This window comes from Clarias gariepinus, chromosome 9 (assembly GCF_024256425.1).
Source record: "Clarias gariepinus isolate MV-2021 ecotype Netherlands chromosome 9, CGAR_prim_01v2, whole genome shotgun sequence".
NCBI classification, from domain to species: Eukaryota; Metazoa; Chordata; class Actinopteri; order Siluriformes; family Clariidae; genus Clarias; species Clarias gariepinus.
This window is the reverse complement of record NC_071108.1, coordinates 9,037,538-9,048,831: the sequence shown is the minus strand read 5'-3', so window position 1 is coordinate 9,048,831 and position 11,294 is coordinate 9,037,538. Positions and strand designations below refer to the sequence as shown.

At 33.8% G+C, this 11,294-nt stretch overlaps 1 protein-coding gene across 2 annotated transcripts; it reads left to right on the top strand.

Annotated features, from left to right (window-relative positions):
• The first annotated feature begins 250 nt into the window (after window positions 1-250).
• LOC128529818 (tumor necrosis factor receptor superfamily member 14-like) lies at window positions 251-6,769 on the top strand. 2 transcript variants are annotated; one of them, XM_053503350.1, is made up of 9 exons: window positions 251-395; window positions 2,518-2,862; window positions 3,023-3,154; window positions 3,274-3,423; window positions 3,600-3,648; window positions 4,319-4,494; window positions 4,617-4,660; window positions 4,867-4,904; window positions 4,993-6,769. In XM_053503350.1, the coding sequence occupies exons 2-8, from the start codon at window positions 2,733-2,735 to the stop codon at window positions 4,894-4,896; spliced, it is 711 nt and encodes a 236-aa protein (XP_053359325.1). In that variant the 5' UTR covers window positions 251-395; window positions 2,518-2,732; the 3' UTR covers window positions 4,897-4,904; window positions 4,993-6,769. The 2 variants fall into 2 exon arrangements, with proteins under 2 accessions (XP_053359325.1, XP_053359324.1); XM_053503349.1 differs by having other exon boundaries at window positions 3,561-3,648; window positions 4,993-6,768.
• Window positions 6,770-11,294: the final 4,525 nt, after the last annotated feature.

The window sequence follows — 11,294 nt, the reverse complement described above, 5'->3', positions numbered from 1 at the left end:
CATCGTGATGTCGCTTACACAAATATGAACTGCATTATCAATAGAAACCTTACCTGTGACCTGTAATAAAGGTCAGAACCTGGTGTATATGAAATACGTAATAAGAAAATAGGGGAAAGTCCTGGCTCCTAAAAATATAAGTGTTTGGAGATTAGAAAACAACACCGCGCGGTCTCTACCCGAGAATACGTCTCTTACTTTTTTTAGGCCACGCCCACCTACCGCAGCGCTTTAAAATTTCAGGCAGGGCACCGCGGAGGTAAAATACGCTGCAAAACTGAAAGTAAGGACAAGTTTTTATCTCCACATACAGATGAAACAGCAGCTTCTGAGGGGAAAAAACGACGCGTCGTATCAGCTTTGTGTCGGTGTTTTCAACAGGAGAAGTCAGAAAAGTAGGAACTTCATTTAAAAATAACTGACACTGCTTTAATATTGTATTTAGTGTATTTCTAAAGATTATATAACACGTTTTGTTTATATACTGATACTACAGAGTCTTGTATAGTCAGATAAATTGGACGACGTTTTGAGCAAATTCTGGAAATCATAATGAAAAATAAATAAATAAATAATTTTTTTTTATTACTTGCTATAATATGAAAGTAACTTTTAAAATTTAACAAAATTAACAAAATACCTCATTAACCAGTGCAAAAAGTAATGAGGAATGTAAAGGGAGATTGGAATTCCCCAAACACAAAAACACGTGTATTAACTATATTGTTGTTGCTGCTGAGTCATGTTTGCTCCTCCTGCCCTCTGGGCTGCTTTCAATTGTGGTTTCATTTGAGTAAGTGATGCATTCATGCTTAGATAACATGTTAGATGTTTGTCTACAAAGGAGTTGTTATGGTAGATTCAATTAGTAAATAGTCTTTAAGGAGTGAACAGTGGCAAAAGAAAACAATTCAGCCATAATATTACAACACAAAACACTAAGTCCAATATTAAGTGGGTTCTCCTTGTGCCACCAAGACCACTATGGCTGTCCCGGGCCCTGACTAGGGTTGTAAAGTGGTGCTGCAGGGAGGTTTCAGGGTGGGCCCTCTGACTTGCTAGTCTAGGCAGATTGAGATCAGGGGAATTTTTCATGCTGGATCAACAACCTTGAACTCTTTGCCTGTTAAGCCCCATGGATGGCAGGCTGTGATGCATTGGGTGTTCTGGTGCATTTCTGCATTGGAGTTTCCGTGGGATTGGACGGTTTAGGGTAGCCTTTAATCCCCACCTCACCTGTCAGTGGTCATAATGAAAGTAAAAATAACTTTAATTATGAATAATTAGGTGTTATTAACCTCACCTGTCAGTGGTCATAATGAAAGTAAAAGTAACTTTTTTTTAAGACTTCCTGCCTTTTTTTATAGTACAGAGAAAGTCAGAGATCCTTCGCACACCTGCAGATATCTAGTAAGCCTACAGAGTAAATGAAGAACGAAAAAAAAGATTTAGGCACACGCCCATCATTTCTTTTTTTTTTCTTTTTTTTTTTGGATTATTTTTGTGTTTTGGGAAATGTCATTGTCCTTTGAAATTTAGGGCCACCATACATACATTATACTTAAAGGTATTAGAAAAGCCTATATAATATCCACAGACTACCAGTGATGCCACCAATTTTATATCCTCAATATTTTAACTTGTCTTTATTTTCATTTGTAAATATTGGTGTGAGTACTACTTAGCAGTTAGAAGTAAGGCAGAATTCATACTCGTAGTGTTAGACTAGTCATCTTAAGGCAGTGCAAGAGCACAGCATCAGAAGTACTGTAAACACTTCTTACCCTTAAATATGTAATAAGTTATGTACACAAGTGATGCCCTGAAATACAGATAGTCTGAGGGTTAAAACCATGTAGTTTTTTTATGATACTTATTTCAGCTAATTATTGAGGCAACAAGGAGATGGATAAAGCAAGAAACATAAATAAAACAAGAAACATAAATATAATGCTTGGTTGTGTATGTACAGTTAGGTAAAATGTCAGATATGAACAAATTCTTCATAAAGTCAATGTATGTGCAATCAGAAATCAGGTAACTGTAAATGTGACTAGTGTGGTGTGTATGAGTTGTAGTCCAATGTGTTTATATCTGTAGGCAGCATTGTGGGAAGTGGAGTTTAGTGCAGATTCTAGTATAGAACATGGCTGTTTTATGAATGGATTGTTTGGCAACCTTGACTAATTGATAAATTAATGTTTTCTAAATTACTGTTCTTGACTTGAGTTTTCTTTCGGGTATCAAAGTTTGCATCAGCTACATGATATACAATCAAAACAGTTGACAGGTTTAAGCCTTAAATACTTTTATTTTTATGAAAGTTTTTAAAGCTCATTAACATTTCTTTATACTTTTTCACATGATGCTTCTGTCAGTGTGTGGAAATAAATTAAGCTGATAATTTTACTCTTATTTTTTTCACACTACTGTACTTGATTCTTTACTGGAAACTGGTCAACTTCTTTTTATTGATTTCTGTTCATTTCTAAACTGTCTACTTTTCTTTTTTTTTAGATATTTCTCAAATAAACCTGAATCCTCAACAAAAATATCAACAAGTCTGATGTAGCTGCAACGTAAGCTGCATCAATAAATATTCCCAAAAATGGATTATTGAAGTTTACCAGAATCTGAGCAGGATGAGATTTAATGGAAAATAACCTCAACTGGAAACAGATGACCTGAACACAAAGTAGTGTGTACAAAGACGTCTATTCAGCACTTTCACAATGATTTCCGTTTTGCAGCATACTTTCATAATTGCTGCTATTTCCTTCCTTAATTTTGAACTGTGTTGCTGCCTTTGTCGACGAGCTGAATATGAGGCAAATGGAGAATGCTGCCTCATGTGTTCACCTGGTAATGAGATTTGATATAGAATTATGATCTATGAATATATGAATATATAAGGGGCAAGTGCAAGTTTACCACACACTAAAAGTTATAAGAGCAAATGAGCTTCAATTAAAAGAAAAAGTAAATTATTGTCATTTTGCTGATCTCTAATATATATATATAGGAAAGCAAGTGTATAAAAATTGCACTGAAATTATGAGCACAGCCTGTATACCATGTGATGACTCAACTTACACTGATGAGCCCAATGGTCTTTCAAAGTGCATTAGCTGTGCAATGTGTGATACGGGTGCAGGTACGTCTGTGCTTTGTAAATATTTTTAAATGCAAAACAATATATTATGTATATACAATGTTTATTAAGGGTAAAAATAAATATTTTGTTTGTGTTGTTTTTGTACATGTTTTTTTTAGGATTAAAAGTAAAAACACCCTGCACACGGATTTCAAATACAGTTTGTGAGCCACTAGAGGGATTTTATTGCATAGATGAGGAAAGGGGCAGCTGTAGACAAGCTGTAGAACACACAAAATGCAAGCCTGGACAATACATAAAGCAGAAAGGTTGGTGGAATACATCTTCACTATGACATTAATTAATTATAAGTACCACATTTGCAATCTTCAGATTACTGGGATGCAAAACTGGTATTTTTTACTGGATGCTGAATATTTATTTACTCAGCAGCATGTCTTTGTAGGAACAGCTGTTAGTGATGTTGAATGTGCATTGTGTCCAGATGGCACCTACTCCAATGGTTTCCTTCAGATGTGTCAAAAACATACAAAGTGAGTGTGTTGCATGAGACACTAAATATTTATTCTGGTCCTAGAAATCTAAATATTTATTCTGATTAGTAATAAAAGATGCATCAATGACTGAAAAAAAGTAGAACAAAGAAACTTTAAAACACTGTACTATGGATTTAATGTAGTCTTTCTTTTGGGACTTTATTAAGTTTTTTTAACAACCATTTTATCAAAGGGTAAAATTTATCCAAGAATTGTGATAATTCTTGCATACATTTATACAGTATGTTCTGTGATAATCATTTTGCCTACTTTATTTAATACCTGACCATATTAAGGTAAAAACTAAATGAATGAGTTGCATTCTCAAATGCATAGCAGTTAGTTGTGCTATACTGTATAAAGTGTTATTAAAGGGTGATTTGACTTACTCAGGCAAATCAGTAATCTAGAATGACTAAACAGTAAGCCCCCTATATACCTTAACAGCCCTGCAATTACTGTATGCTTCTGTTATTACTTACATAAAACATCATATGTTTTATCTTCCTTTTTACCCAGTTCACTAATTAGCACTGATTTCAGATGTAAATGCAGCTCACAAACTAATGTCCTTTGCTAAATCTGTTAGCAATGTATGATCATCTTTTTTTTCTAGCTACTACTGTATGTGCCAATGTAGCCCACATATGTAACTTTACTTCGACAGATGTGAAGATTTGGGACTTGAAGAAAAAACACCAGGGACAAATTCTTTAGATGTTAAATGTAGAAGGAAAACTCAAGTAGCTCTAAGAGCTGGTATCCTATTTGCAGTGGCTCTAATTGTGCTTATAGCCGAAGTACTCATTATTAAAATAAGATGTGATGAAGCCTCAGTCAGAGGTAAGTGACGTTAATCCATATATAATTTGTATTTGGTATTTAAAACGTTTTATTTATTAGTTTGAAATTGGTTACATGGTATATATTGGTTACATTTATTTCCCATGCTGTCTCTACATCAGGTGATACTGCTGATAACACGAGACTTTCAGACAACCAGAAACATGTTAGTATTGGTTTAGTGTTAAACATAATTATCTAAATACTGTATGTCATAGTAATTTATATATTTAATTACATAAATATAAGTATATATTTAATTAAGTAGAATGGAGTAAGAAACACATAAGATTTTAGCATTCAAATTTCAGCTTCAACTTTAAAATATATATATTTTATATTTAGACCATAAATCTATTTTTTTTACACAAGGAAAGTGATACTTCACGGCTGTTGGTGTGAAAAGAAAGGTAAGAGTCAATGTAAAGAGATTCTTCCTGTTAAAACAATGAAACAATATACTGTATAACAGAGTTTTCATTGTTTTCCTTGTTCTAGGGTTGATATGTGTGCCTTAAGACAAACTCATCATGTGGCTTCTTCAGTTGAAAATGACTGCGGAAAACAATATTTTCACAGGCATGAGTCTGAGTTAGCACCCAATGGATATGGCGTTATGTGAATATGTGTGTTCACATAAAGAAAAGAATGTATTGATGGTAAAGATCATCATGATAAAAGACATTAGGGTACATTTTTCTCAAGGCAGGGTCTTTCTAAATAAGGAAAGGAAGTAAAAAGCCCTGACAGATTTAAAACATTTAAAATTATTATTTGACTTAACAAATAATAACAGAGGTGGGAACAGAGGTGGGAAGTAATGGGTTACATTTACTCCGTTATATTTACTTAAGTAACTTAAAAAAAATGCTAAAAAATATATGTTTCTTACATTTGGTCTGCTGGACACAGTTTATGGTAAAGTGAGACCTTTTGTACATATATGTTCTAATGTTATTTTCTACCTGCTGTTAGTAAACATACATATGTTACCTAGGTATTTGTTTCAAAAGCTTTATGTGGTGAAAAACGTGAAATTAGGAAATTTCTGTCTCTTGTTTATTAATTTGGTATTTTGTAAAGATATTAAGTCAGAATTTGTACATTATTTCATTATATCATTTTGCGTAGGTGGTTACAAAAAAATAGCACTTTGGTTGAACATGATTTAATAGTGGACAGGAGTTCCACATGATTACACCACATTATCTTAAAAACATTGGAGTTAAACCAACTTGAAATATTTGTGTTCATTTAACATGAATAGCTAATTTTGATTAAACATTATTTACATATTTCTATTTACCTTAATTTTTTTTTCTTGTTGAACTTCAACTATTCATGTTATACAAAATGTATTCCTTGATGTTAATCCTATATGTTTACATCGATTTCATTGAATCCCATTTAAGCATGTTACAACTACAGTAGATTATGTAGTACATTATGGTTATACCATACTGAATAGCTGCCCTATTTTCCCATGCTTTGGTGACCCTTAAAGACAACTCCAGAGGCAGTAAAAATGTAATAAATCCTTTTTATCAGGAAACATAACAGGTGTTATACTTTCATAAAACACTAACAATCTAATTCACACATTTAAAAAAAATGAAATGTTGGGTTTAATTAATTTTTTCCTTGTCAAAAAGTTCCACACAAATGTCTTTAGCAAACTCAACTAACATTTGTAAGGGTCTTTACTCACCCAACACTACTGTTACAAGCACTTGAAAAACAATTGGCACTGTTTCAAATGCATTACAGAAATCGAAAAATGGTTAAGATCATCATAATAAAAGACATTAAGGGTAAATTTTTCTCAAGGCATGGTCTTTCTTAATAAAGGAAAGGAAGTAAAAAGCCTTGACATATCTAAAACATTTCAAATTATTATTTGACTTAACTGTGGTCTTTTTAGTTGTGTAACAAACAGAGGTGGGAAGTAATAAGTTACATTTACTCCGTTACATTTACTTAAGTAACTTTTTTAAAGAAAAAATGCTAAAAAAAAATAGATTTCTTACATTTGGTCTGCTGGACACAGTTTATGGTAAAGTGAGACCTTTTGTACATATATGTTCTAATGTTATTTTCTACCTGCTGTCAGTATACTGTTCAAACATACTGTACATATGTTACCTACAGTAAATATTTGTTTTAAAAGCCTTATGTTGTGATTAGGAAATTTCTGTCTCTTTTTCATTAATTTGGTATTTTGTAAAGCTATTTAGTCAGAATTTGTACATTATTTTATCATTTTGTGTGGGTGCTTACATAATTTCTAAAAATAAATACATCTGATATTATGATGAAACAGTTACTTAGTACTAGCACAACTCTTTGATAATATATTTGAGACATGAGACCAAACATGTGATATTGAAAAAAATTATAATAAAGAAGTGCACCTCTCACCGATGTTCCACTGAGATATAATGACCAAAGTGTAAGCAGTGGACAAAAAAAAAAAAAAAAATTAAAGATTATTTTTTTAAGTAAAATATATATAAGTATAAATACCCATCAGAAAGAATGCAATTTAAAAATAAACAAAGGCCACTACACTTGAAGGCATAGAGTAAAAAAAAAATACAGAAGGGCAGGTGTTTTAATACTTTACAAGCCACTTTGTTTATTAATATCAGAATAATTTGTAGTAGTGATCTAGTAAAAATTCTAAACAAAATGTCTTTTTCATTTTATTTTCTTAGTTTTGGGAAAATAATGTACAAGAAAAACTTTTCTATGACTTGCCTGATTGTATTTTACTCACATAGCAACAACTTTAAGAGAAACGTCACTCAGCGTCACATCATTGATGCAATATTATTGGTAATGTCTGATGTGGAGTGTGGAAGAAAAAATTTAAATGGCCCTAATACTGTAGTTTATAATTGCCATTGTTGTGGTAGCTGTAGCACTAGTAATACGTTTTAAAATAAGACATAGGATTGGAAAACATACAGTACAGGTAAATTTCTTGTACTAATCAAACAAAAATATTACATTACAAGAAAATACTAATAAAATTGTTTTCTACTCTGTGCGTTTTAATCAGTGAGGATTCCTGAGATAGAATTAGGTGTAGACACTGGAGAACCTATACAGTAAGTGTAAAACTAACTGTAGAAACAGAAAATTTAACATAAGAATCTATAATTATTTAAAATCTTTCTGTATGAAATGGAATTTAAATTTGTTTTTCCTCTCCAAGGGATCAGCGAGACCATTTCTCCCACACAGGTAAAGGGTCATGCTAGCAACATGTCTTTTTATTAGATCTGAACACAAAATTAAATACAAAGAAATATTTCTGTTTATATTTACTTTTTGGATTTTTATATTATTTAAATTAGGTGCATATTATTTATAAGTCAGTTTTAAAACATGCTGCTGCAATTGTACAGTATAACAATTCAACTACTCCTTTTCATTATTATAATTAATCAACAGTATTGTAATTTTTTTTTTCAATCAATTTCTTAGCAGTAAATGAAAAGCACATCAGGACATACAACTGAAGGGTGAATTCCTCATTGAGGACCTAGAAAGCATTGTCATTATAAAAGAGGAACGATTAAATGCCAAAGGTGATAGACTTTGTGAATGGGTACATCCCTTGTCTGGACATCGCTGCATTCATCAGAGCCATGGTTTCATCACCCAAGCCTGCTCCTTAGTAATACTACCAGTGCTGCATACCACGTTCCTTCAAAGCCTCAAACCTCCTATTTTCTGGATTGCTACAAAGATAATGCAATGACCTCTTTTTGTCTAATCAGAGGAATCATTTACTGTCTGATGACCTGTTTCTTCACTAATCACAGTTATTTTGGTTGTAGTGAGACACAACCCACAGAACACTCACTGAAGTCATTACTTATTTGTGGTTCGAGGAATCCCTCAGAGTGACTAAATATTCCACTGTAGTTAACTGTAAAACAAAGACTGCAAGAAATGAATATATCTTTCTTTAACACAATGATGTTATTCTATGATAAATACTTTAATAACAACAACAACGATGATGATGATGATGATGATGATGATAATAATAATAATAATAATAATAATAAAATTCTTATAAAATTGGTCATTTACACTATCAGCAAGTTTGGCCACAATAAAGGAAAAACACAAGGAAAAACACCTGATATTCCACTGTAAAATATGGAGGAGGATCAGTAATAATTTGGGACTGTTTTGTGGCTTGTGATTCAGGGGATCTTGTGAAGTACTAATATATTTCTGACTTCTGACTTCCCCCAAATTTTCCCCTGTCCCAGTAGCTTTAGGCTTGGCCATAAACAGAGAGTCCACTCTCTCTCTCTCTCTCTCTCTCTCACACACACACACACACACACACACATACACACACACACTCTGTTCTACACAAAAACACTGCTCTGATTCTTTTCAAAGGTAAAGTGCAGGTTAATTTGTTTGTTTGTTTTACTTTACAGCAGTGATTCCGTTAGTATGCACTCACACAAGTGTCATTTCTGATGTTCCTTGCTAATTTTTTTAGACAAAACAGTCTTTCTGTTAATGTGTGTTTATGTGAAATTCAAATAAGAAAGGTTTACTGTGTAATTAAGTCTCATTAGATGGTTAAAAATCCATTTTCTCCCTCAGCCTCTCTTGTGTGTGCATGCGCACACCGTGACACCGAGCCAGTTTATACACTCTCTTTCGGGACGGGAGGGGCTTTACACACACACAGCGTGAAACACTTGAACGGAAACCCTTATCTGTCGAGTAAAAGGTAAAATGCAAGTTAATTTGTTTTATTTTTACTTTATATTTTGTGTAAATTATTTTTATTTATTTATTTTTTTGGGCTGTGGAACGAATAATTTGAGTTTCTATTATTTTTTATGAAGAAAAAATTTGGTTTATGAGTGTTTTGGAATACAAGCCCGCTTCCGGAATGAATTATGCGCGTAATCCAAGGTTCCACTGTAGATGTTATTTAAAAGATCAATGTAGTATAACCTGTAAACTGTGTATATATATATATATATATATATATATACTCAGCAAAAAAAGAAACATCCCTTTTTCAGGACTGTGTATTTCAACAATAATGTAAAAATCCGAATAACTTTACAGATCTTCATTGTACAGTAAAGAGTTTAAACAATGTTTTCCATGCATGTTTAATTAACCATAATTAATCAATTAACATGCACCTGTGGAATGGTCGTTAAGACCTTACGAAAAGTAGGCATTTAAGGTCACAGTTCTAAAAACACAGGACACTAAAGAGACTTGTCTACTGACTGTGAAAAACACCCAAAGAAAGATGCCCAGGGTCCCTGCTCATCTGCGTAAACATGCATTAGGCATGCTGCAGGGAGGCATGAGGACTGCTGATGTGGCTAGGGCGATAAATTGCCATGTCCGCACTGTGAGACGCCCAAGACAGCACTACAGGGAGACAATAAGGACAGCTGATCATTCTCGCAGTGGAAGACCACGTGTAACAACACCTGCACAGGATCGGTACATCCGAATATCACACCTGCGTGACAGGTACAGGATGGCCACAACAACTGCCCGAGTCACACCAGGAACACACAATCCCTCCATCAGTGCTCAGACTGTCCGCAATAGGCAGTCCATGAGGAGGAGATGCACTGCAGTACTTCAAGCAGCTGGTGGCCACACCAGATACTGACTGGTACTTTTGATTTTGAGCCTCCCTTCATTCAGAGACACATTGTGAAACATTTTTAGTTTATGACTTATGGTGTTGACTCTTTTAGTGTTCATACAAATATTTACACATTAAGTTTACTGAAAGTGAAAACAGTTGAAAGTCAGAGGACGTTTCTTTTTTTGCTGAGTATAGTATAGTGTAACTGTGTATACACTGGGTCATCTCTCTGAGGCCACTTGTTAAACTGAACCAGACAAAGTATGAAAACATCCTCTATTCACTTCACTTTTAAACTCATGTTTTTTAGACTGAGATGAGTTACCAAAATTGCCTCAGCAGTAGCTTCATGTTTTTCCTGAAATGGCCACTCAGTTGCCACACGTCTGTTTCCACTGGTCTCATATTGCATGTTCCAATATCTCATTTAGTTTTTTTCTGTATTTCATTTTCTGTTTATATAAGCGGTAACCATGGATTTTCCCCATATTCAACAATAATTAGAGCCACTGTCTTCTTTTTAACTCAGCTATGAAATGGTTTTAAAACAGGAATTATTTTGTGATGCAACAAGGCATGCATTGTTTTCACACTACACCAAAAAAGAAAACCCTTTTTAAAGCAACTCCTGAGAACTTCTCATTTTTAGAACACGTACACCTGATCCAGTGTCATGATTCCTCGGACGGGGTGTGTGTGGCATAGTCGCAGAGGCAAGATGTTGGTTCAGAAATTGTCTTTTATTAAAGTAGAACACCAAAAGCTCTGTTCTCCGAGCACTGGTAGACTTTAATACCTTAGTTAACAAACATAAGGATTTCCCCTCCAACTAGACCAATAAGATACACAACAAAGCTAGACGCCTGACTGAACTTCAGTCAGGCTATTTATAATCAACTTAATTACTTTCCTCCACCAGCATTTCCAGGTGAATGCTTGTCTCACCTGACCGAAGTGCAGTCTGGGAAATAAAGTTTCTCAATAATCTATAACGTAAAACAAACACAACAACCAAAACTTTTGGGCGCTTTGGCGCCCTCTAGGGGCTAACCCTTACATCCAGGTTGAAAGAGAAAACCACAGATTGGCTGAAATGAGCTTCATGTAAACTATAACCCTAAAAAAGTGTTAATGACTA